This window comes from Oncorhynchus mykiss, chromosome 24, assembly GCF_013265735.2.
Source record: "Oncorhynchus mykiss isolate Arlee chromosome 24, USDA_OmykA_1.1, whole genome shotgun sequence".
NCBI classification, from domain to species: Eukaryota; Metazoa; Chordata; class Actinopteri; order Salmoniformes; family Salmonidae; genus Oncorhynchus; species Oncorhynchus mykiss.
In genome coordinates, this window is record NC_048588.1 from 36,343,896 (window position 1) to 36,371,264 (window position 27,369).

The following is a 27,369-nucleotide window of genomic DNA, read 5'->3' on the forward strand; positions in this document are numbered from 1 at the left end:
CTCTCTCCCCATCCCTCCATCTCTCTCTGTCTCTCTCCCCATCCCTCCATCTCTCTCCATCCCTCCATTTCTCTCCCTGTCTCTCTCCCCATCCCTCCATCTCTCTCTGTCTCTCTCTCCCCACCCCTCCATCTCTCCCTATCCCTCCATCTCTCTCCCCATCCCTCCATCTCTCTCTGTCTCTCTCTCCCCACCCCTCCATCTCTCTCTGTCTCTCTCCCTATCCCTCCATCTCTCTCTGTCTCTCTCCCCATCCCTCCATCTCTCTCTGTCTCTCCCCATCCCTCCATCTCTCTCTGTCTCTCTCCCCATCCCTCCATCTCTCTCTGTCTCTCTCCCCATCCCTCCATCTCTCTCTGTCTCTCTCCCTTTCCCTCCATCTCTCTCTGTCTCTCTCCCCATCCCTCCATCTCTCTCTGTCTCTCTCCCCATCCCTCCATCTCTCTCTGTCTCTCCCTATCCCTCCATCTCTCTCTGTCTCTCCCCATCCCTCCATCTCTCTCTGTCTCTCCCTATCCCTCCATCTCTCTCTGTCTCTCTCCCATCCCTCCATATCTCTGTCTCTCCCTATCCCTCCATCTCTCTCCCATCCCTCCATCTCTCTGTCTCTCCCATCCCTCCATCTCTCTCCCTATCCCTCCATCTCTCTCTGTCGCTCCCTATCCCTCCATCTCTCTCTGTCTCTCTCCCATCCCTCCATCCGTCCATCTCTCTGTCTCTCCCATCCCTCCATCTCTCTGTCTCTCCCCATCCCTCCATCTCTCTCTCCCCATCCCTCCATCTCTCTCTCCCCATCCCTCCATCTCTCTCTGTCTCTCTCCCCATCCCTCCATCTCTCTCTGTCTCTCCCCATATCTCCATCTCTCTCTCCCCATCCCTCCATCTCCATCATCTCCCCATCCCTCCATCTCTCTCCGTCTCTCTCCCCATCCCTCCATCTCTCTCTGTCTCTCACCATCCCTCCATCTCTCTCTCCCCATCCCTCCATCTCCATCATCTCCCCATCCCTCCATCTCTCTCTGTTTCCAGAAAGCTCCAGGAGAGCCAGGACTCCATGTCCTCTAAGCTGGTTGAGGCTGATCACAAAGCCCAGGTCTTACAGACAGGTAGCTAGCTACCAGTCCATTCACTACCTGTCCTGTATCTGTCACACACACACCGTTGGCCTGACTAATAGCTGTTGTTTCTTGGCTGTTTTTCAGCTCTTGAAACAACTCAGGCAGAGCTCTTTGATCTGAAGACCAAGTATGACGAGGACTGCACAGCAAAGTGAGTTTCAGCTAACCTTGGGTGTGGTTGGGGGTGGTTGGGTCTGGTTGGGGGTGGTTGGGGGTGGTTGGGTGTGGTTGGGTCTGGTTGGGGGTGGTTGGGGGTGGTTGGGTGTGGTTGGGTGTGGTTGGGTGGGTGTGTGTGGTTGGGGGTGTGTGTGGTTGGGGGTGGTTGGGTGTGGTTGGGGGTAGTTGGGGTGTGTGTGGTTGGGGGTGGTTGGGGGGGTGTGTGTGGTTGGGTGTGTGTGTGTGTGTGGTTGGGTGTGTGTGTGTGTGTGGTTGTGTGTGTGTGTGTGTGGTTGTGTGTGTGTGTGTGTGGTTGGGTATGTGTGTGTGGTTGGGTGTGTGTGTGTGGTTTGGTGTGGTTGGGTGTGGTTGGGTGTGGGGGTGGTTGGGTGTGTGTGTGTGTGTGTGCGTGTGTGTGTGTGTGTTCTTCACTGTAATCCTTAGGCAGAGTGTGGTCTCATGGTGCTCCTCGTGTGTGTGAACATTTCTCTCCATCACTTGCTGCTGTGATTATTTCCAGTCACTACATCTCTCCCTCTGAGGTCACCAAGCGATTAGGAATCTCCAGAGGAAAGCCCCAGAGTTGGACCTTCTCCTGCTGCTCAATGACAGCCTCGAAATCCAGGCTTTAGCAATACACTGTAAATACTGAGAGATTATATAGCATTTTATAAACTGGGTGGTTCAAGCCCTGAATGCTGATTGGCTGACAGCCGTGGTATATCAGACCGTATACCACGGGTATGTTTTTACAGCTGTAATGACGTTGGTAAACGGTTTATTTTAGCAATAAGGCTCCTCGGGGGGTGTTTGAGATATATGGCCAATATATCACGGCTAAGGGCTGTTCTGGACACTCCCTTCCTGTTCTGGACACCCCCTTCCTGTTCTGGACACTCCCTTCCTGTTCTGGACACTCCCTTCCTGTCCTGGACACTCCCTTCCTGTTCTGGACACTCCCTTCCTGTCCTGGACACTCCCTTCCTGTTCTGGACACTGCCTTCCTGTTCTGGACACTCCCTTCCTGTTCTGGACACCCCCTTCCTGTTCTGGACACTCCCTTCCTGTTCTGGACACTCCCTTCCTGTCCTGGACACTCCCTTCCTGTTCTGGACACTGCCTTCCTGTTCTGGACACTCCCTTCCTGTTCTGGACACTCCCTTCCTGTTCTGGACACTGCCTTCCTGTTCTGGACACTGCCTTCCTGTCCTAGACACTCCCTTCCTGTTCTGGCTACTCCCTTCCTGTTCTGGACACCCCCTTCCTGTTCTGGACACTCCCTTCCTGTTCTGGACACTGCCTTCCTGTTCTGGACACTCCCTTCCTGTTCTGGACACTCCCTTCCTGTTCTGGACACTGCCTTCCTGTTCTGGACACTGCCTTCCTGTTCTGGACACTGCTTTCCTGTTCTGGACTCTCCCTTCCTGATCTGGACACTCCCTTCCTGTTATGGACACTCCATTCCTGTTCTGGACACTGCCTTCCTGTTCTGGACACTGCCTTCCTGTTCTGGACACTGCCTTCCTGTTCTGGACACTGCCTTCCTGTTCTGGACACTTCCTTCCTGTTCTGGACACTGCCTTCCTGTTCTGGACACTGCCTTCCTGTTCTGGACACTGCCTTCCTGTTCTGGACACTCTCTTCCTGTTCTGGACACTCTCTTCCTGTTCTGGACACTCCCTTCCTTTTCTGGACACTCCCTTCCTGTTCTGGACACTCTCCTCCTGTTCTGGACACTCTCCTCCTGTTCTGGACACTCCCTTCCTGTTCTGGACACTCTCTTCCTGTTCTGGACACTCTCTTCCTGTTCTGGACACTCCCTTCCTGTTCTGGACACTCCCTTCCTGTTCTGGACACTCCCCTAACCGTGGTATATTGGCCATGTACCACACCCCCTCAGGCCTTATTGCTTAATTAGAACCTCCCAAAAAATCCTATTATACCACTGGATGAGGGTCTCTCAGTACGCTCTTTAGTCCTAGTGAGGGACATTGGGGAGGGGTTATAAGGGGAGGGGGAGCGGTTATAAAGGGGGGTGTTATAAAGGGAGGGGGGATTCTAAAGGGGTGGAGGGGTTATAAAGGGTGGGTTATAAGGGGGGGAGGGGTTATAAAGTGGGAGTTATAAAGGGGGGGTTATAAGGGCGGTATAAAGGGGGGTTATAAGGGGGGGGTTATAAAGTGGGGTTATAAGGGGGGAGGGGTTATAAAGGGGGGGGTTATAAAGGGGGGGGGTATAAATGACCTCAGAGGGAGAGATGTAGTGACACACACCACACACACACACACAGCTACACACACACACACACACACACACACACACAACATGAGTTTCAGAGTTGTATACATGCAACAACATGCGTTGATGCATGAATCATGAATCAGCAATATACAAATTAACTTAATTATTTATGTACTAACTAAATAATCACACAGAATTATACATAACAAACAAACAGTAGATATTTGGGTGACTACATGACACAAAGGAAAAGTCCCTAGTGGACTAACCCGATATGAAGGCTTGGTAGACAAAGGAAAGGGGTGGGGGGACTGAGAAAGAGCGGGAAAGACAAAGACTAAATGGATTCACTACATACAGTCTATAATTATACTAATTGAAATGCTAACGGCCGCTCATTCGAGAATAATTGCAGTGTATATATTTACGCCCGTATGTTGTTGTTGTCTTATCTGTTGGAATCGCCGGTCCGTCTGCTGGAGAGTTCAGTTCATCAGAGAGTCTCCGGTTAACTTCCCCAGAAGTCACCATTGTCCTTCGTGGTTGTAACTCTGGATAGTGTCTGCTGTAATGGATACGTCAGGCGTGCAGATGGTCGGTCGTGGGATAGAATAGATGCTTCCGTGCGGTCGTCGGGTATTCTCGTCCTAGACTTACGTAATTTCCTGCTGCGGACTAGTAATTATACGTCTGGGATTTGCTCTTATTCTGTGGTGAGCGAAAGTCTCAGAGTTGAATCATTTCCAGCCGTGTAGTCAAAACTACAGCTGTATGTTCTCTGTGGCTGTCACGCCCTGACCTGAGTATTCTTTGTTTTTTTTATATATTTTGGTTGGGTCAGGGTGTGACGAGGGTGGTATGTGAGTTTAGTCTCATCTAGGGTTTTTTTACTGTCTAGGGGTTTTGTAGATTTATGGGGTTGTTTCCATCTAGGTGTTTATGTAGGTCTATCGTTGCCTTAGGTGTTTATCGTTGTCTCTGATTGGCAACCATATTTAGGCAGCCATCTTTTTGGGGTGTATTTTGTTGGGTTATTGTCTATGTCTAGTTGCCTGTGTTGGCACTTTTCTTATATAGCGGTCACGTTGGTCTTAATCGTTGTTGTTGTTTTTTTGTTTTAAGTGTTCTTCGTGTTCTTCATTCAGTGAAAAAGAATGTATTCACACCACCCTGCGCTTTGGTCCCCACGACGATCGTGACAATGGCCAATAGAACTGTAGCCATTCCAACAAGGGGATTCCATCCCGGCGTTCTAACTTAATGTGCATTTTTATAGGAAGTGGGTTTTATACTCTGTGGGGAAAAAGGGGTGGTTCTATGACACCTGATGTCACGGGGGGCGTGGCCACTGACCACTGTTTAGAAGGCCAACTTCCCCATTGCATCTTCTCACAAATAGTTTCATATTTACTCATTCATTTTATCCAACATCTAGATGTAAACCTGACAGTTGGGACATGTACACTTTTAAGAGATTTGCCTTATGTGTGTTTCCGGTCTTTCATGAGATCACCAAATGAAACACTCGTCATGATTGTTCTTTAAGAATCCATCATTCCCACATTCTCAAAAATAGAAATATTGTTTAATTATTCAAACTTTTGATTGTCCAAGTGTCTCTGTTTTCCACAGTTTACATTCCAGACCATCATAAAACAGCCCCGAGAGAGAGAGAGAGAGAGAGAGAGAGAGAGAGAGAGAGAGAGAGAGAGAGAGAGAGAGAGAGAGAGAGAGAGAGAGAGAGAGAGAGAGAGAGAGAGAGAGAGAGAGAGAGAGAGAGAGAGAGAGAGAGAGAGAGAGAGAGAGAGAGAGAGAGAGAGAGAGAGAGAGAGAGAGAGAGAGAGAGAGAGAGAGAGAGAGAGAGAGAGAGAGAGAGAGAGAGAGAGAGAGAGAGAGAGAGAGAGAGAGAGAGAGAGAGAGAGAGAACCCACTGTAACCTGATCTGAAGGCTTTGACAGTTGACCATCATGCTTTTCAGGCTTTGTGTGTGTATTGGATGGATGTGTATGTGTGTGTTAGATGTTGTAATGATCACTGTCCTGTGTGCCCCCTTAGTAACACTTGATTCTCTACTTCCTCCTCCTCAGGGCCAATGAGATTGAAATGGTGATGACTGATCTAGAGAGAGCCAATCAGGTTAGTCTCCACCCCTTTAGGGCCTTGGTCATTATTGGATATTATAAACTGGGTGGTTCGATCCCTGAAATGTTGATTGGCTGACAGCTGAGGTATATCAGACCGTATACCACGGGTGTGACAAAGCATTTATTTTGACTCTTCTAATAATGTTGGTAACCAGTTTATAATAGCAATAAGGCACCTCGGGGGTTTGTGATACACTATATATACAAAAGTATCCAATTAAAATGACTGGATTTGGCTGTGAGCGCACAGCCATGCAATCTCCATAGACAAACATTGGCAGTAGAATGGGCCTCACTGAAAGAGCTCAGTGACTTTCAACGTGACACTGTCATAGGATTCCACCTTTCCAACGAGTCAGTTTGTCAAATGTCTGCCCTGCTAGAGCTGTCCCCCGGGCAACTGTAAGTGCTGTTATTGTGAAGTGGAAACGTCTTGGAGCAACAACGGCTCATCCGCGAAGTGGTAGGCCACACGAGCTTACAGAGCGGTACCGCCGAGTGCTGAAGCACGTAAGCGCATAAAAATGGTCTGTCCTCGGTTGCAACACTCACTACCAACTTCCAAACTGCCTCTGGAAGCAACGTCAGCACAAGAACTGTTTGTCGGGAGCTTCATGAAATGGGTTTCCATGGTCGAGCAGCCGCACACAAGCCTAACATCACCATCCGCAAATGCCAAGCGTCGGAGGCTGGAGTGGTGTAAAACTCGCCGCCATTGGACTCTGGAGCAGTGGAACCGTGTTCTCTGGAGTGATGTATCACGTTTCACCATCAAGCAATCTGACGGACGAATCTGAGTTAGGCAGATGCCTAGAGAACTCTACCTGCCTGAATGCATAGTGTAAAGTTTGGTGGAGGAGGAATAATGGTCTGGGGCTGTTTTTCATGATTCAGGCTAGACCCTTTAGTTCCAGTGAAGGGAAATCTTAACGCTACAGCATACAATGACATTCTGCACGATTCTGTGCTTCCAACTTTGTGGCAACAGTTTGGGGAAGGACCTTTCCTGTTTCAGCATGACAAAAATGGTTTGTCGAGATCGGTGTAGAAGACTGGCCTGCACAGAGCCCTGACCTCGACCCCATCGAACACCTTTGGGATGAATTGGAACGCCGACTGCGAGTCAGGCCTAATCAGCCCACCATCAGTGCCTGACCTCACTAATGCTCTTGTGGCTGAATGGAAGCAAGTCCCCACAGCAATGTTCCAACATCTAGTGGAAAGCCTTCCCAGAAGAGTGGAGGCTGTTATAGCAGCAATGTTACAACATCTAGTGGAAAGCCTTCCCAGGAGAGTGGAGGCTGTTATAGCAGCAATGTTCCAACATCTAGTGGAAAGCCTTCCCAGAAGAGTGGAGGCTGTTATAGCAGCAATGTTACAACATCTAGTGGAAAGCCTTCCCAGAAGAGTGGAGGCTGTTATAGCAGCAAGGGGGGGGGGGGACCAATTCCATATTAATATCCGTGATTTTGGAATGAGATGTCCTGGGTTAATACTAGCCCCTGGGTTATTACTAGCCCCTGGGTTATTACTAGCCCCTGGGTTATTACTAGCCCCTGGGTTAATACTAGCCCCTGGGTTAATACTAGCCCCTGGGTTAATACTAGCCCCTGGGTTAATACTAGCCCCTGGGTTAATACTAGCCCCTGGGTTATTACTAGCCCCTGGGTTAATACTAGCCCCTGGGTTAATACTAGCCCCTGGGTTATTACTAGCCCCTGGGTTATTACTAGCCCCTGGGTTATTACTAGCCCCTGGGGTAATACTAGCCCCTGGGTTATTACTAGCCCCTGGGTTAATACTAGCCCCTGGGTTATTACTAGCCCCTGGATTATTACTAGCCCCTGGGTTATTACTAGCCCCTGGGTTATTACTAGCCCCTGGGTTATTACTAGCCCCTGGGTTAATACTAGCCCCTGGGTTAATACTAGCCCCTGGGTTAATACTAGCCCCTGGGTTAATACTAGCCCCTGGGTTAATACTAGCCCCTGGGTTATTACTAGCCCCTGGGTTAATACTAGCCCCTGGGTTATTACTAGCCCCTGGGTTAATACTAGCCCCCCTGGGTTATTACTAGCCCCTGGGTTAATACTAGCCCCTGGGTTAATACTAGCCCCTGGGTTAATACTAGCCCCTGGGTTAATACTAGCCCCTGGGTTATTACTAGCCCCTGGGTTATTACTAGCCCCTGGGTTAATACTAGCCCCCCTGGGTTATTACTAGCCCCTGGGTTATTACTAGCCCCTGGGTTAATACTAGCCCCTGGGTTAATACTAGCCCCTGGGTTAATACTAGCCCCTGGGTTATTACTAGCCCCAGAGTTAATACTAGCCCCCCTGGGTTATTACTAGCCCCAGAGTTAATACTAGCCCCCTGGGTTATTACTAGCCCCCCTGGGTTATTACTAGCCCCCCCTGGGTTATTACTTTCCCCCTGGGTTATTACTAGCCCCCCCTGGGTTATTACTAGCCTCCCCCTGGGTTATTACTAGCCTCCCCTGGGTTATTACTAGCCTCCCCTGGGTTATTACTAGCCTCCCCTGGGTTGTTGCTAGCCTCCCCTGGGTTGTTGCTAGCCTCCCCTGGGTTGTTGCTAGCCTCCCCTGTGTTAATACTAGCCTCCCCTGGGTTATTACTAGCCTCCCCTGGGTTATTACTAGCCTCCCCTGGGTTAATACTAGCCTCCCCTGGGTTATTACTAGCCTCCCCTGGGTTGTTGCTAGCCTCCCCTGGGTTATTACTAGCCTCCCCTGGGTTAATACTAGCCTCCCCTGGGTTATTACTAGCCTCCCCTGGGTTGTTGCTAGCCTCCCCTGGGTTATTACTAGCCTCCCCTGGGTTATTACTAGCCTCCCCTGGGTTGTTGCTAGCCTCCCCTGGGTTAATACTAGCCTCCCCTGGGTTATTACTAGCCTCCCCTGGGTTGTTGCTAGCCTCCCCTGGGTTATTACTAGCCTCCCCTGGGTTATTACTAGCCTCCCCTGGGTTGTTGCTAGCCTCCCCTGTGTTAATACTAGCCTCCCCTGGGTTATTACTAGCCTCCCCTGGGTTGTTGCTGGCCCCTGGGTTAATACTAGCCGCCCCTGGGTTGGTGCTAGCCCCCACTGGGTTGCTGTTAGCCCCCGCTGGGTTGTTGCTAGCCCGTTACCTTCCTGAAAGGAAGTAAGAACTAACAGCTAGAAGGCGACCACAAGATCCTTCTCAAGAGCCTCCGAGTGGACACTATAGTGTGTTATCATGTTGAATATTGGTTTAAATGAATCACTAACACTCAATCATCCATAAGACCCCAAATAAGGAAGGAACTACCACTGGGAGGAACGTTAGGAGTTAGAAGTATGAATCCAACGCCATCCATCTACCCCCTCGGCTCAGAGACCCCCTGTAGCCGAAAACGCCCAACTCTGTTCATGATAATAGATATTTAAGGGGGACTTTGGGGATGTCACTGATGTTAACATTCATTATTAAGATGACCTGGGGATGACCTGGGGAGGGATAGCTAGCCACATAATGCTAATGTTAGCCTTGAGCTCAGCTTTCACATTTCAACAACACCCGCATGGCACACACACCATGTTGTTCTGCGTCCAGTAATACCTCAGAGGATGACATCATGCCTTTCAGTTCTCTTACACACACACACACACACTCACACACACACACACACGTTTAATATGTCCTGTGTAGACAGGAAACATCAAAACGGGGGAAAACAGTAAACATGATGTTTTCTCCATGGAGATTGCAGTCACCTCAGCTTGTAGTTCTGCCAGTTATAGTCGGTACTCTGCAGTCTGTTTCAGTACGTTCGCTCTGGTCTCAGTCCAGTGCAACTTCGGCTGTGTTAAGACAGCTCTTCTCTCTCTCTCTCTCTGCCTCTCTCTCTCTGCCTCTCTCTCTCTGCCTCGCTCTCTCTCTCTCTGCCTCGCTCTCTCTCTCTCTCTGCCTCTCTCTCTCTGCCTCTCTCTCTCTGCCTCTCGCTCTCTCTCGCTCTCTCTGCCTCGCTCCCACTCGCTCTCTCTGCCTCGCGCTCTCTCTCTCTCTCTCTCTCTCTGCCTCTCTCGCTCTGCCTCGCTCTCTCTCTCTCTGCCTCTCTCTCTCTCTGCCTCTCTCTCTCTGCCTCTCTCTCTCTTCCTCCATCTCTCTCTCTCTGCCTCTCTCTCTCTCTCTGCCTCTCTCTCTCTGCCTCGCTCTCTCTCTGCCTCTCTCTCTCTCTCTCTGCCTCTCTCTCTCTGCCTCGCTCTCTCTCTGCCTCTCTCTCTCTGCTTCTCTCTCTGCTTCTCTCTCTCTGCCTCGCTCTCTCTGCCTCTTTCTATCTGCCTCTCTCTGCCTCTCTCTCTCTGCCTCTCTCTCTCTCTGCCTCTCTCTCTCTGCCTCGCTCTCTCTCTCTCTCTCTCTCTCTGCCTCTCTCTCTCTCCCTGCCTCTCTCTCTCTCTCTGCCTCTCTCTCTCCCTGCCTCTCTCTCTCTCTCTGCCTCTCTCTCTCTCTGCCTCTCTCTCTCTCTGCCTCGCTCTCTCTCTCTCTGCCTCGCTCTCTCTCTCTCTGCCTCGCTCTCTCTCTCTCTGCCTCGCTCTCTCTCTCTCTGCCTCTTTCTCTCTGCCTCTCTCTCTCTCTCTGCCTCTCTCTCTCTCTGCCTGTCTCTCTCACTTTGTCTCTCAGAGGGCGGAGGCAGCACAGAGGGAGGCGGACACTCTGAGGGAGCAGCTGACCTCTTCTAACCAATCCCTGCAGCTGACCACACAGATCCAGACCACCCCAGAAATGGTACGCTGTCCTATAGTGATTGGTTGGTTGATTGATGTATGTATTGAGCAGGCTATAGTGATTGGTTGGTTGGCTGATTGATTTTCTCCCCTTGCGTCTCTAGTTGACCTATAGGATCAGACTGTTCTGATTGGTAGATTGATGTATGTGTTGACCTATATGATCAGACTGTTCTGATTGGTAGATTGATGTATGTGTTGACCAATAGGATCAGACTGTTCTGATTGGTAGATTGATGTATGTGTTGACCTATAGGATCAGACTGTTCTGATTGGTAGATTGATGTATGTGTTGACCTATAGGACCAGACTGTTCTGATTGGTAGATTGGTAGATTGATGTATGTTGTTGACCTATAGGACCAGACTGTTCTGATTGGTAGATTGATGTATGTGTTGACCTATAGGACCAGACTGTTCTGATTGGTAGATTGGTAGATTGATGTATGTTGTTGACCTATAGGACCAGACTGTTCTGATTGGTAGATTGATGTATGTGTTGACCTATAGGACCAGACTGTTCTGATTGGTAGATTGGTAGATTGATGTATGTGTTGACCTATAGGATCAGACTGTTCTGATTGGTAGATTGGTAGATTGATGTATGTTGTTGACCTATAGGACCAGACTGTTCTGATTGGTAGATTGCTGTATTGATGTATGTGTTGACCTATAGGATCAGACTGTTCTGATTGGTAGATTGGTAGATTGATGTATGTGTTGCCCTATAGGACCAGACTGTTCTGATTGGTAGATTGCTGTATTGATGTATGTGTTGACCTATAGGACCAGACTGTTCTGATTGGTAGATTGATGTATGTGTTGACCTATAGGATCAGACTGTTCTGATTGGTAGATTGATGTATGTGTTGACCTATAGGATCAGACTGTTCTGATTGGTAGATTGATGTATGTGTTGACCTATAGGATCAGACTGTTCTGATTGGTAGATTGATGTATGTGTTGACCAATAGGATCAGACTGTTCTGATTGGTAGATTGATGTATGTGTTGACCTATAGGATCAGACTGTTCTGATTGGTAGATTGATGTATGTGTTGACCTATAGGATCAGACTGTTCTGATTGGTAGATTGGTAGATTGATGTATGTGTTGCCCTATAGGACCAGGCGGTGGAGGCCCTGTCCCGCCCCAGTCTGGAGGCAGAGCTGGGGGCCAAGGACAGGGAGATGGTTCAGCTGATGGATGATGTTCAGAGACTGCAGGCCAGCCTGTCTAAACTCAGAGAGAGTTCCAGCACACAGATCACACAGCTGCAACTACAGCTCAGCACCAAGACGGACACCCTCAAGGTAGGCTATATATACACACACACACACACCTGCTCACACACCTGCTCACATGTATGTAAAAGTTGATTGTCATTATACTCTCATTCATTTAATCTCCTCCCTTCGCTCTCTCTGCTCTCATCCCCTCTCCTCCCCTCGCTCTCTCTGCTCTCATCCCCTCTCATCCCCTCGCTCTCTCTGCTCTCATCCCCTCTCCTCCCCTCGCTCTCTCTGCTCTCATCCCCTCTCATCCCCTCGCTCTCTCTGCTCTCATCCCCTCTCATCCCCTCGCTCTCTCTGCTCTCATCCCCTCTCCTCCCCTCGCTCTCTCTGCTCTCATCCCCTCTCCTCCCTCTCTCTGCTCTCATCCCCTCTCCTCCCCTCGCTCTCTCTGCTCTCATCCCCTCTCCTCCCCTCGCTCTCTCTGCTCTCATCCCCTCTCATCCCCTCGCTCTCTCTGCTCTCATCCCCTCTCCTCCCCTCGCTCTCTCTGCTCTCATCCCCTCTCCTCCCCTCGCTCTCTCTGCTCTCATCCCCTCTCCTCCCTCTCTCTGCTCTCATCCCCTCTCCTCCCTCTCTCTGCTCTCATCCCCTCTCCTGCCCTCCCTCTCTCTGCTCTCATCCCCTCTCCTGCCCTCCCTCTCTCTGCTCTCATCCCCTCCCTCTCTCTGCTCTCATCCCCTCTCCTCCCCTCCCTCTCTCTGCTCTCATCCCCTCTCCTCCCCTCCCTCTCTCTGCTCTCATCCCCTCTCCTCCCCTCCCTCTCTCTGCTCTCATCCCCTCTCCTCCCCTCCCTCTCTCTGCTCTCATCCCCTACCTCTCTCTGCTCTCATCCCCTCTCCTCCCCTCCCTCTCTCTGCTCTCATCCCCTCTCCTGCCCTCCCTCTCTCTGCTCTCATCCCCTCTCCTCCCCTCCCTCTCTCTGCTCTCATCCCCTCTCCTCCCCTCCCTCTCTCTGCTCTCATCCCCTCCCTCCCTCTCTCTGCTCTCATCCCCTCTCCTCCCCTCCCTCTCTCTGCTCCCATCCCCTCTCCCCTCCCTCTCTGCTCTCATCCCCTCACTCCACTATTCGGTCCTCCCTCTCTCTCCACCCATATCCTGTCTGTCTGTCTGTCTCTCTCTCTCTCTCTCTCTCTCTCTATCTCTCTGTCTCTCTCTCTCTCTCTGTCTCTCTCTCTCTCTGTCTCTCTCTCTCTGTCTCTCTCTCTCTCTCTCTGCCTCTCTCTCTCTCTCTCTCTCTCTCTCTGCCTCTCTCTCTCTCTCTGTCTCTCTCTCTCTCTCTCTCTCTCTCTCTCTATCTCTCTGCCTCTCTCTCTCTCTCTGTCTCTCTCTCTCTCTCTGTCTCTCTCTCTGTCTCTCTGCCTCTCTCTCGCTCTCTCTCATATATTTATAGCAGCTGGAGGGAAAGCTGCAGGAACAGGCTGACTATGAGGAGGTGAAGAAAGAGCTGAGGTGAATTTGTGTTTCTGTGGTTCTCTAATGTTTTGAAGGGAAGCAGGTCCTCTTGGCCTCTGATCTATAACTCAATACTGTGTGTGTGTGTGTGTGTGTGTGTGTGTGTGTGTGTGTGTGTGTGTGTGTGTGTGTGTGTGTGTGTGTGTGTGTGTGTGTGTGTGTGTGTTTTATTGATCCTTTATTTGCAGACGTCAATGCAGATAATCAACCAAAAGGGATTACTACAAAACACGATCAATGAGTTAGCCAGGTAGATATTCAGAAATCACTTTACCTATTATTAATATTATTATTTTAGAAAGATACTCTTGACATGGTCAAATGGACTCCACAACCAAAAACACATCTCAGCTTTATAGTATCAATAGTACTATATAGTATCAATAGTACTCAATAGAACTATATAGTATCAGTAGTATCAATAGTACTATATAGTATCAGTAGTATCAATAGTACTATATAGTATCATAGTATCAGTAGTATCAATAGTACTATATAGTATCAGTAGTAGCAATAGTATCAATAGTACTATATAGTATCAGTAGTATCAATAGTACTATATAGTATCAGTAGTATCAATAGTACACAATAGTACTCAATAGTATCAATAGTACTATATAGTATCAATAGTACTCAATAGAACTATATAGTATCAGTAGTATCAATAGTACTATATAGTATCAGTAGTACTCAATAGTACTCAATAATACTATATAGTATCAGTAGTATCAATAGTACTCAATAATACTCAATAGTACTCAATAGTACTCAATAGTATTAATAGTATCAATAGTACTTAGTAGTATCAATAGTACTCAATAGTATCAATATTACTCAATAGTATCAATAGTACTCAATAGTAATTTCTGGTTGCTTATCAAAGTTTCAGTAGCTGGCTAACTCATTGAACCTGGCTAACTCATTGAACCTGCTTTGTGGTATACCCCTCTCATGACTTCCTAGTGGCACGGCGGTCCGACACGCTGCCTCTCGCTGCTAGAGGCGTCACTACAGACACCCTGGTTCGAATCCAGGCTGAATCAAGACCGGTCGTGATTGGGAGTCTCATAGGGCGGTGCATTACTGGCCCAGCGTCATCCGGGTTAGGATTTGGCCCGGTGTCGGTGTCATCCGGGTTAGGATTTGGCCCGGTGTCGGCCGTCGTTGTAAATAAGAATTTGGTCTTAACTGACTAGCCTCGTTCAATAAAAGTTAAATAAAATACAGTGCCAGAAAGTATTCATACCCCTTGAATTATTATTATTATTATTATTATTATTATTATTATTATTATTATTGACTTATTATTATTATTATTATTATTATTATTATTATTGACTTATTATTATTATTATTATTATTATTTATTATTATTATTATTACTATTATTATTATTATTATTATTATTATTATTATTATTATTATTGACTTATTATTATTATTATTATTATTATTATTATTATTATTATTATTATTATTATTATTGTTGACTTATTCCACATTTTGTTGTCACAGCTTGAATTCTAAATTGATTAGATTTTTCTCCTCCCTGATCAATACTCTGTGATGACTGAAGTGAAAACATGTTATTAGAATTTTAAACAAAACTGTTGATCATTACTAGACAAATCATTTTCAGGTCTTGCCATAGATTTGCAAGTCGATTTAAGTCAAAACTGTAACTCGGCCACTCAGGAACATTCACTGTCTTCTTGGTAAGCAACTCCAGTGTAGATGTGGCCTTGTGTTTTAAGGTTATTGTCCTGCTGAAAGGTGAATTCATCTCCCAGTGTCTGGTGGAAAAGCAGACTGAACCAGGTTTTCCCTCTAGGATGTTGCCTGTGTTTTATCTCTATTATGTTTATTTTTTTATCCTGAAAAACTCCCCACAGTCATTAACGATTACAAGCATACCCATAACATGATGTAGTCATCACTATGCTTGAAAATATGGAGAGTGATACTCAGTAATATGTTGTTTTGGATTTACCCCCAAACGTAACACTTTGTATTCAGGACAAAAGGCTAATTGATTTGTCACTTTGTTTTTGCAGTTGTACTTTAGTGCCTTATTTCAAACAGGATACATGTTTTATAATATTTTTTATTCTGTTCAGGCTTCCTTCTTTTCACTGTGTTTAATTAGGTTAGAGTGGTGGAATAACGACAATGTTGTTGAGCCATCCTCAATTTTATCCTATCACAGTCATTACACTCTGTTTTAAAGTCAAAATAAAAATAGATTAAAAATTTTATTTGTCACATTGAATGAATGAACCTTACCGTGAAATACTTACTTACAAGCCCTTAACCAACGATATTAAGAAAAATAATTACTAAATGAACTAAAGTAGAAAATAGATGAGTAACAATAACGAGGTTATGTACCAGGGGATACCGGTACCATATCGATGAGCAGGGCAACAGGTTAGTAATGAGACTATATACAGGGCAACAGGTTAGTAATGAGACTATATACAGGGGTACAGGTTAGTAATGAGACTATATACATGGGTACAGGTTAGTAATGAGACTATATACAGAGGGGGTACAGGTTAGTAATGAGACTATATACAGGGGTACAGGTTAGTAATGAGACTATATACAGGGGGTACAGGTTAGTAATGAGACTATATACAGGGGTACAGGTTAGTAATGAGACTATATACAGGGGTACAGGTTAGTAATGAGACTATATACAGGGGGGGTACAGGTTAGTAATGAGACTATATACAGGGGTACAGGTTAGTAATGAGACTATATACAGGGGTACAGGTTAGTAATGAGACTATATACAGGGGGTACAGGTTAGTAATGAGACTATATACAAGGGGTACAGGTTAGTAATGAGACTATATACAGGGGTACAGGTTAGTAATGAGACTATATACAGGGGGTACAGGTTAGTAATGAGACTATATACAGGGGTACAGGTTAGTAATGAGACTATATACAGAGGGGGTACAGGTTAGTAATGAGACTATATACAGGGGTACAGGTTAGTAATGAGACTAAATACAGGGGGTACAGGTTAGTAATGAGACTATATACAGGGGTACAGGTTAGTAATGAGACTATACACAGGGGGGGTACAGGTTAGTAATGAGACTATATACAGAGGGGGTACAGGTTAGTAATGAGACTATATACAGGGGTACAGGTTAGTAATGAGACTAAATACAGGGGGTACAGGTTAGTAATGAGACTATATACAGGGGTACAGGTTAGTAATGAGACTAAATACAGGGGGTACAGGTTAGTAATGAGACTATATACAGGGGTACAGGTTAGTAATGAGGCTATATACAGGGGTACAGGTTAGTAATGAGACTATATACAGGGGTACAGGTTAGTAATGAGACTATATACAGGGGTACAGGTTAGTAATGAGACTATATACAGGGGTACAGGTTAGTAATGAGACTATATACAGGGGTACAGGTTAGTAATGAGACTATATACAGGGGGTACAGGTTAGTAATGAGGCTATATACAGGGGTACAGGTTAGTAATGAGACTATATACAGGGGTACAGGTTAGTAATGAGACTATATACAGGGGTACAGGTTAGTAATGAGACTATATACATGGGGGTACAGGTTAGTAATGAGACTATATACAGGGGGTACAGGTTAGTAATGAGACTATATACAGGGGGTACAGGTTAGTAATGAGACTATATACAGGGGTACAGGTTAGTAATGAGACTATATACAGGGGTACAGGTTAGTAATGAGACTATATACAAGGGGTACAGGTTAGTAATGAGACTATATACAGGGGTACCGGTTAGTAATGAGACTATATACAGGGGGTACAGGTTAGTAATGAGACTATATACAGGGGTACAGGTTAGTAATGAGACTGTATACAGGGGTACAGGTTAGTAATGAGACTATATACAGGGGTACAGGTTAGTAATGAGACTATATACATGGGGGTACAGGTTAGTAATGAGACTATATACAGGGGTACAGGTTAGTAATGAGACTGTATACAGGGGTACAGGTTAGTAATGAGACTATATACAGGGGTACAGGTTAGTAATGAGACTATATACATGGGGGTACAGGTTAGTAATGAGACTATATACAGGGGGTACAGGTTAGTAATGAGACTATATACAGGGGGTACAGGTTAGTAATGAGACTATATACAGGGGTACAGGTTAGTAATGAGACTATATACAGGGGTACAGGTTAGTAATGAGACTATATACAGGGGGTACAGGTTAGTAATGAGACTATATACAGGGGTACAGGTTAGTAATGAGACTATATACAGGGGTACAGGTTAGTAATGAGACTATATACAGGGGTACAGGTTAGTAATGAGACTATATACAGAGGGTACAGGTTAGTAATGAGGCTATATACAGGGGTACAGGTTAGTAATGAGACTATATACAGGGGTACAGGTTAGTAATGAGACTATATACATGGGTACAGGTTAGTAATGAGACTATATACAGGGGGTACAGATACCGTATCGATGAGCAGGTCTACAGGTTAGTAATGAGACTACATACAGACACCGGTTAGTCAGGCTTATTGAGGTAGTATGTACATGTAGATATGGTTAAAGTGACTATGCATATATGATGAACAGAGAGTAGCAGTAGCGTAAAAAGATGGGTTGGCGGGTGGAGGGACACAATGCAGATAGCCTGGTTAGCCAATGTGTGGGAGCACTGGTTGGTCGGGCCATTTAGGTAGTATGTACATGAATGTATAGTTAAAGTGACTATGCATATAAGATAAACAGAGAGTAGCAGCAGCGTAAAAGAGGGGTTGGGGGAGGCACAATGCAGATAGTCTGGGTAACCATTTGGTTACCTGTTCAGGAGTCTTAAGGCTTGGGGGTAGAAGCTGTTCAGCAGTCTAATGGTTTGTGGGTAGAAGCTGTTCAGCAGTCTAATGGTTTGTGGGTAGAAGCTGTTCAGCAGTCTGATGGTTTGGGGGTAGAAGCTGTTCAGCAGTCTAATGGTTTGTGGGTAGAAGCTGTTCAGCAGTCTGATGGTTTGGGGGTAGAAGCTGTTCAGCAGTCTGATGGCTTGGAGGTAGAAGCTGTTCAGCAGTCTGATGGCTTGGAGGTAGAAGCTGTTCAGCAGTCTGATGTCTTGGGGGTAGAAGCTTGTTCTGTCTCTCTCTCTCTATCACTCTCACTCTCACTCTCTCTCTATACTCTATCACTCTCTCTCTGTCTCTCTCTCTCTGTCTCTCAATTCATTTCAAGGGGCTTTATTTCCATGGGAAACATGTGATAACATTGCCAAAGCAAGTGAGGTAGATAATATATAAAAGTGAAATAAACAATAAAAATGAACAGTAAACATTACACATACAGAAGTTTCAAAACAATGAAGACATTACAAATGTCATATTATATATACAGTGTTGTAACAATGTACAAATGGTTAAAGTACACAAGATAAAATAAATAAGCATAAATATGGGTTGTATTTACAATGGTGTTTGTTCTTCACTGGTTGCCCTTTTCTTGTGGCAACAGGTCACAAATCTTGCTGCTGTGATGTCACACTGTGGTATTTCACCCAGTAGATATGGGAGTTTATCAAAATTGGATTTGTTTTCAAATTCTTTGTGGATCTGTGTAATCTGAGGGAAATATGTGTATATAATATGGTCATAGATTTGGCAGGAGGTTAGGAAGTGCAGCTCAGTTTCCACCTCATTGTGTGGGCAGTGAGCACATAGCCTGTCTTCTCTTGAGAGCCAGGTCTGTCTACGGCGGCCTTTCTCAATAGCAAGGCTATGCTCACTAAGTCTGTACATCGTCAAAGCTTTCCTTAAGTTTGGGTCAGTCACAGTGGTCAGGTATTCTGCCACTGTGTACTTTCTGTTTAGGGCCAAATAGCATTCTAGTTTGCTCTGTTTTTTTGTTAATTCTTTCCAATGTGTCAAGTAATTATCTTTTTGTTTTCTCATGATTTGGTTGGGTCTAATTGTGCTGTTGTCCTGGGGCTCTGTAGGGTGTGTTTGTGTTTGTGAACAGAGCCCCAGGACCAGCTTGCTTAGGGGACTCTTCTCCAGGTTCATCTCTCTGTAGGTGATGGCTTTGTTATGGAAGGTTTGGGAATCGCTTCCTTTTAGGTGGTTATAGAATTGAATGGCTCTTTTCTGGATTTTTGATAATTAGTGGGTATCGGCCTAATTCTGCTCTGCATGCATTATTTGGTGTTCTATGTTGTACACGGAGGATATTTTTGCAGATTTCTGTATGCAGAGTCTCAATTTGGTGTTTGTCCCATTTTGCGAAGTCTTTGTTGGTGAGCGGACCCCAGACCTCACAACCGTAAAGGGCAATGGGCTCTATGACTGATTCAAGTATTTTTAGCCAAATCCTTATTGGTATGTTGAAATTTATGTTCCTTTTGATGGCATAGAATGCCCTTCTTGCCTTGTCTCTCAGATCGTTCACTGCTTTGTGGAAGTTACCTGTGGCGATGATGTTTAGGCCAAGGTATGTATAGTTTTTTGGGTGCTCTAGGGCAACAGTGTCTTTTTTGGAACACCATTATTTTGGTCTTCCTGAGATTTACTGTCAGGGTCCAGGTCTGACAGAATCTGTGCAGAAGATCTAGGTGCTGCTGTAGGCCCTCCTTGGTTGGTGACAGAAGCACCAGATCATCAGTAGACATTTGACTTCAGATTCTAGTAGGGTGAGGCCGGGTGCTGCAGATGTTCTAGTGCCCTCACCAATTCGTTGATACATATGTTGAAGAGGGTGGGGCTTAAGCTGCATCCCTGTCTCACCCCATGACCCTGTGTGAAGAAATGTGTGTGTTTTTTGCCAATTTTAACCGCACACTTGTTGTTTGTGTACATGGATTTTATAATGTCGTATGTTTTACCCCCAACACCACTTTCCATCAGTTTGTATAGCAGACCCTCATGCCAAATTGAGTCGAAGGCATTTTTGAAATCAACAAAGCATGAGAAGACTTTGCCTTTGTTTTGGTTTGTTTGGTTGTCAATTAGGGTGTGCAGGGTGAATACATGGTCTGTTGTACGGTAATTTGGGAAAAAGCTAATTTGACATTTGCTCAGTACATTGTTTTCATTGAGGAAATGTACGAGTCTGCTGTTAATGATAATGCAGAGGATTTTCCCAAGGTTACTGTTGACGCATATCCCACGGTAGTTATTGGGGTCAAATTTGTCTCCACTTTTGTGGATTGGGGTGATCAGTCCTTGATTCCAAACATTGAGTAAGATGCCAGAGCTAAGGATGAAAGAGTTAAAAGAGTTTTAGTATAGCCAAATGTCATTTGTTGTCTGTATATTTTATCATTTCATTAAGGATACCATCAACACCACAGGCCTTTTTGGGTTGGAGGGTTTTTATTTTGTCCTGTAACTCGTAACTTTTTCCTGTAACTTTCTCTCTCTCTCTCTCTCTCTCTCTCTCTCTCTGTCTATCTCTCTCTGTCTCTCTCTGTCTCTCTCTCTCTGTATCTCACTCTCTGTCTCTCTGTCTCTGTCTCTCTCTGTCTCTCTCTGTCTCTTGCTCCACAGCATCCTCAAGTCTATGGAGTTTGGCCCATCAGACAGCTCAGTGCAGGTACAGGGAAAACCCCTCCTCTTCCTCTGCATAGAGACAGACAGACTTCTGTAAATACTGCTGACGTGTATAACTGTTCTCCTTTATCTCACAACCTCCCCCCCTCTCTCTCATCCCCCCACCTTCCCTCCTGCTCTACCTCTCTCATGCTCCTCTCTCTCTCTTTCTCTCCTCCCCCATCTCTCTTTCTCTCCTCCCCATCCACCTTCCTTCCCCCCCCTCTCTCTCTCTCTCTCTCTCTCTCTCTCTCTCTCTCTCTCTCTCTCTCTCTCCCTCTGTCTCTCCCTCTGTCTCTCCCTCTGTCTCTCTCTCTCTCTCTGTCTCTCTCTCTGTCTCTCTCTCTGTTTCTCTCTCTCTCTCTGTCTCTCTGTCTCTGTCTCTCTGTCTCTCTCTCTCTCTCTCTCTCTCTCTCTCTCTCTCTCTCTCTCTGTATCTCTCTCTCTCTGTCTCTCTCTCTCTCTCTCTGTCTCTCTCTCTCCCTCTCTCCCTCTCTCTCTCCCTCTCTCCCTCTCTCCCTCTCTCTCTCCCTCTCCCTCTCTCCCTCTGTCTCTCTCTCTGTCTCTCTCAATTCAATTAAATTAAATTCAAGGGCTTTATTGGCATGGGAAACATGTGTTAACATTGCCAAAGCAAGTGAGGTAGATAATATATAAAGTGAATATATAAAGTGAAATAAACAATAAAAATTAACAGTAAACATTACTCTGTCCCTCTCTCTCTCTGTCTCTCTCTCTGTCTCTCTCTCTGTCTGTCTCTCTCTGTCTCTCTCTCTCTCTCTCTGTCTCTCTCTCTCTCTCTCTCTCTCTCTCTCTCTCTCTCTCTCTCTCTCTCTCTCTCTCTCTCAGGTCATGTCTAAACCCCTAGAAGTGTTATTGTTGGAGAAGAACCATAGTCTGCAGTCTGAGAGTTCCTCTTTGCGCATCGCAAACACTGAGCTGAGCGGTGAGTCAGTCTGCCTTGGGGGTCAGGGCCTGGGGGTCAGGACCTTGGGGGTCAGGACCTTGGGGGTCAGGACCTTGGGGGTCAGGGCCTGGGGGTCAGGGGCCTGGGGGTTAGCGGCCTGGGGGTTAGCGGCCTGGGGGTTAGGGGCCTGGGGGTTGGGGCCTGGGGGTTGGGGGTTGGGGCCTGGGACCTAAAGTGGTTACTAACACACACAGCATTGAGTATAGACCAGTGTTTGATATGGGTACCAGTGTCTGATATGGGTACCAGTGTTTGATATGGGTACCAGTGTTACCGTAGAGGGGACGTTAAGGTAGAGGGGACGTTATCTCTTCATGTTAAAGATAGCTGCACAACATCTTGCATACCAGGTTATAATGGGCTGTTCCTATACAATTCACCTGGTAACATATTCAGGTTATAATGGGAGGTTCCTATACAATTCACCTGGTAACATATTCAGGTTATAATGGGAGGTTCCTATACAATTCACCTGGCAACATATTCAGGCTATAATGGGAGGTTCCTATACAATTCACCTGGCAACATATTCAGGTTATAATGGGAGGTTCCTATACAATTCACCTGGCAACATATTCAGGTTATAATGGGAGGTTCCTATACAATTCACCTGGTAACATATTCAGGTTATAATGGGAGGTTCCTATACAATTCACCTGGCAACATATTCAGGTTATAATGGGAGGTTCCTATACAATTCACCTGGTAACATCTTCAGGTTATAATGGGCTGTTCCTATACAATTCACCTGGCAACATATTCAGGCTATAATGGGAGGTTCCTATACAATTCACCTGGCAACATATTCAGGCTATAATGGGAGGTTCCTATACAATTCACCTGGCAACATATTCAGGTTATAATGGGAGGTTCCTATACAATTCACCTGGCAACATATTCAGGTTATAATGGGAGATTCCTATACAATTCACCTGGCAACATATTCAGGTTATAATGGGCTGTTCCTATACAATTCACCTGGCAACATATTCAGGTTATAATGGGAGGTTCCTATACAATTCACCTGGCAACATCTTCAGGTTATAATGGGCTGTTCCTATACAATTCACCTGGTAACATCTTCAGGCTATAATGGGAGGTTCCTATACAATTCACCTGGCAACATATTCAGGCTATAATGGGAGGTTCCTATACAATTCACCTGGTAACATCTTCAGGCTATAATGGGAGGTTCCTATACAATTCACCTGGCAACATATTCAGGTTATAATGGGAGGTTCCTATACAATTCACCTGGCAACATATTCAGGTTATAATGGGAGGTTCCTATACAATTCACCTGGTAACATCTTCAGGTTATAATGGCTGTTCCTATACAATTCACCTGGTAACATACTCAGGTTATAATGGGCTGTTCCTGTACTCAGTTTTAGGAAGCCAGAGTGCTTGACTTAGTGTCAACAGTGCTGTGCATTCTCTACATTTGACATGACCTTTGCCCTGTTGGATAATGACTGATGGGCATTTTTTTTTTCAAGAGCGGGGTTGTTGTTGTTTTTGGACACAAATGTTTTCTTTTCTTTGTCAAATAACAATGTCCAAATCACTACCTGGAATGGAATGATTAAGTTCCCAGAAAGACTTCAACGTCAGTGTTAATAGAATTACTTTTATTCTGGAAGTAAAGACTGAACTAAGGATTCATAACAAGGAAATCAATTTCCTCCTGACATGGGGTGCCATCGCAATCTGATCCTTCACCCTCACAGACGACCAATCACAGCACTCTTATACTGCCATTAGACCCAATCAGATTCTCTGTTATACTGTAGCGGTGCAGCCACTGGATCCTTCCCGTGCCTGCCAGGCTCCGGGCTGGGCAGCAGCCATTTTGACTGATTTTAAGTGCTTCTTTTTTTTTTTATCCCAGGTTGTCACTTACAAGAAAGGTACAAATCACAAATGCATCATGGGCCTCTTGTCTGGGGGTGTTTAGCAAAGAAGAGGGAGAGAAAATATATTTATATATTAAACAACATTGACCTTAAAAATAAACTTAAATAAAATTATTTTTTTTAAATTCAGACCCCTTTTTTGTTGTCTCCCCCATAATGCATTGTGTTTGACCTTTCTTATAGGGTCAGCCAGACGAAAAGGGAAAGAGGCATCCGTGGAGGAGACCACCACACCCAGTACCCCCTCCCTGCCTCCTCCTCTTCTCCCCCCGTCCCCCCATCTCCACCTGCCCCAGATCCCCTCCGACCCCCCTTACACCTCCACCACCAATGGGACACACCCCTTCACCCCCACTGGCATCGGCCAGGACTTCTACAGCCCCCACTTTCCTCCGGTGGGGGGCAAGATGTCCCTCAACTCCCTCCTGCAGCGCCAGCTCATGCAGACGTTCTACTCCAAAGCCCTGCAGGAGTCCTCTGAGGGAGCAGCTCTACTGTTCGCCCCTGTCCACTACACCCCTACCTCCACCCCTGGCTCTGGCTCTAGCCCTGTCCCGCTCTCGGCCAGCCCCCTGCCCACCCAGCAGTCTCCTGCAGGCCCAGAGGTGAACGGTAGTGGCGGTGCCCTGTCCCCCTCTCCCAGCCAGTCTGAGGGGACTGGGGGCAGTGTGTCTGACTGGGAGGACATGGACACCACAGAGATCGCCCGGCAGATCAAGGAGAAGCTGATTCAACACAACATTGGCCAGCGGGTGTTTGGCCACTATGTTCTGGGCCTGTCCCAAGGCTCGGTCAGTGAGATCCTGGCTCGGCCCAAACCCTGGAGCAAGCTGACCATCCGGGGCAAAGAGCCCTTCCACAAGATGAGGCAGTTCCTGTCTGACGAGCAGAACATCCTGGCACTACGCAGTATCCAGGGACGACAGAGAGGTGAGAGGCCTGTGTGTGTGTGTGTGTGTGTGTGTGTGTGTGTGTGTGTGTGTGTGTGTGTGTGTGTGTGTGTGTGTGTGTGTGTGTGTGTGTGTGTGTGTGTGTGTCACACCTGTGTCTGTCACAGGTGTTGCTTTAGTCGTCCCAAAATGCCTCTTCCTTCCTCCCTTCACCATCCAGGATCAATACTGAAGCCTTGGCACATCAATAGTATTGATTAACAGGAGGACAAGACTACAGCTTACCAGTCAGGATCAATAGTATTGACTAACAGGAGGACAAGACTACAGTTTACCAGTCAGGATCAATAGTATTGATTAACAGGGGGACAAGACTACAGTTTACCAGTCTGGTTCAATAGTATTGACTAACAGGGGGACAAGACTACAGTTTACCAGTCAGGATCAATAGTATTGATTAACAGGAGGACAAGACTACAGTTTACCAGTCAGGATCAATAGTATTGATTAACAGGAGGACAAGACTACAGTTTACCAGTCAGGATCAATAGTATTGACTAGCAGGAGGACAAGACTACAGTTTACCAGTCAGGATCAATAGTATTGATTAACAGGGGGACAAGACTACAGTTTACCAGTCAGGTTCAATAGTATTGATTAACAGGGGGACAAGACTACAGTTTACCAGTCAGGATCAATAGTATTGATTAACAGGGGGACAAGACTACAGTTTACCAGTCAGGTTCAATAGTATTGATTAACAGGGGGACAAGACTACAGTTTACCAGTCTGGTTCAATAGTATTGACTAACAGGGGGACAAGACTACAGTTTACCAGTCAGGATCAATAGTATTGACTAGCAGGAGGACAAGACTACAGTTTACCAGTCAGGATCAATAGTATTGATTAACAGGGGGACAAGACTACAGTTTACCAGTCAGGTTCAATAGTATTGATTAACAGGGGGACAAGACTACAGTTTACCAGTCAGGATCAATAGTATTGATTAACAGGGGGACAAGACTACAGTTTACCAGTCAGGTTCAATAGTATTGATTAACAGGGGGACAAGACTACAGTTTACCAGTCTGGTTCAATAGTATTGACTAACAGGGGGACAAGACTACAGTTTACCAGTCAGGATCAATAGTATTGATTAACAGGAGGACAAGACTACAGTTTACCAGTCAGGATCAATAGTATTGATTAACAGGAGGACAAGACTACAGTTTACCAGTCAGGATCAATAGTATTGACTAGCAGGAGGACAAGACTACAGTTTACCAGTCAGGATCAATAGTATTGATTAACAGGGGGACAAGACTACAGTTTACCAGTCAGGTTCAATAGTATTGATTAACAGGGGGACAAGACTACAGTTTACCAGTCAGGATCAATAGTATTGATTAACAGGGGGACAAGACTACAGTTTACCAGTCAGGTTCAATAGTATTGATTAACAGGGGGACAAGACTACAGTTTACCAGTCAGGATCAATAGTATTGATTAACAGGGGGACAAGACTACAGTTGACCAGTCAGGATCAATAGTATTGATTAACAGGAGGACAAGACTACAGTTTACCAGTCAGGATCAATAGTTTTGATTAACAGGAGGACAAGACTACAGCTTACCAGTCAGGATCAATAGTATTGACTAGCAGGAGGACAAGACTACAGTTTACCAGTCAGGATCAATAGTATTGATTAACAGGAGGACAATACTACAGTTTACCAGTCAGAATCAATAGTATTGATTAACAGGGGGACAAGGCTACAGTTTACCAGTCAGGATCAATAGTATTGATTAACAGGGGGACAAGACTACAGTTTACCAGTCAGGATCAATAGTATTGACTAGCAGGAGGACAAGACTACAGTTTACCAGTCAGGTTCAATAGTATTGACTAACAGGGGGACAAGACTATCGTCAATCGTCCAGACTTGCTTTACGCTGTCAGTCCTCGGTTGAATGTCCTTGTTGACACTGAGACTTATCCTCTAGTCCTCCAATGTGTCCACCTTGTCGCACAGTTCAGTAGCTGTGTGTGTTCGTTTTGTGGAACGTGTTTTATTGACAGAGATATTAAATTAACAGGTGAAGCAGGAAGTTGGTGTGAAGTTGAAAGCATGGTTGTTGTTGTTGTTGTTTTGACAGAGAGCCCAGGCCAGGCCTTTAGTCAGGCGTTACAGGACCTGCCCAAGCAGAGTATCAGCTCTGACCAAGCCTCCCGGACAGGTCTGACCTTACAAACACATTCTCTTCTGTTTCTGTCCGCGTGGAGTGGGTGGTGTTGGGTGAAGAGTGCCTGTGTTGTGCATGTACCCCCCCCAACACACACACACACACACACACACACACCGACTCATACTGGCCTGGCAGTGTAAAAGCAGAGTAGTTAAAGGATGAAGCTGCTCTGCCCTCTGTTCCACAGTGGGACTTGGGTCAAAGAAAGGCCGGTGTGTATAATATATAGAGTTTATGAGTTTAGCTGCCTGTCTATCTGTCTGGGGGGGGGAGTGTCTATCTGTCTGGGGGGGGGTCTGTCTGTCTGGGGGGGGTCTGCCTGTCTGCCTGACTGTAGTAACTCTATAGATCTACTATATAGTGTATCTTTGTCAACAGTACGTGTTTGAAGTTACCTTTCACTTGGTGGTATGTCTAACCTCCCTCTCTCTCTCTCTCTCTCTCTCTCGCTCTCTCTCTCGCTCTCTCTCTCGCTCTCTCTCTCTCTCTCTCTCTCTCTCTCTCTCTCCCTCTCTCTCTCCCTCTCTCCCTCTCTCTCTCTCTCTGTCTCTCTGTCTCTCTCTCTCTCTCTCTCTCTCTCTCTCTCTCTCGCTCTCTCG

The 27,369-nt window shown here is 46.1% G+C and overlaps 1 protein-coding gene across 13 annotated transcripts in view; it reads left to right on the top strand.

Annotated features, from left to right (window-relative positions):
* The window catches only part of LOC110503435 (protein CASP-like), a 157,850-nt gene that overhangs the window by 88,004 nt on the left and 42,477 nt on the right, over positions 1–27,369 (top strand). For 10 of the 13 annotated variants that reach the window (XR_005039432.1, XR_005039428.1, XR_005039429.1 and 7 more), the window contains exons 7-16: positions 1,030–1,106; positions 1,203–1,269; positions 5,603–5,651; positions 10,321–10,425; positions 11,547–11,735; positions 13,108–13,166; positions 20,708–20,753; positions 21,599–21,695; positions 23,816–24,562; positions 26,681–26,761. Coding sequence is in view for 7 of the 13 variants with exons in the window: in XM_036962149.1 (XP_036818044.1) it covers positions 1,030–1,106; positions 1,203–1,269; positions 5,603–5,651; positions 10,321–10,425; positions 11,547–11,735; positions 13,108–13,166; positions 20,708–20,753; positions 21,599–21,695; positions 23,816–24,562; positions 26,681–26,761 (1,517 nt within the window). In the remaining 6 variants the exon portion in view is untranslated. The remainder of the gene's footprint in view (positions 1–1,029; positions 1,107–1,202; positions 1,270–5,602; positions 5,652–10,320; positions 10,426–11,546; positions 11,736–13,107; positions 13,167–20,707; positions 20,754–21,598; positions 21,696–23,815; positions 24,563–26,680; positions 26,762–27,369) is intronic. The other 3 variants (XM_036962153.1, XM_036962156.1, XM_036962155.1) reach the window with 2 other exon arrangements.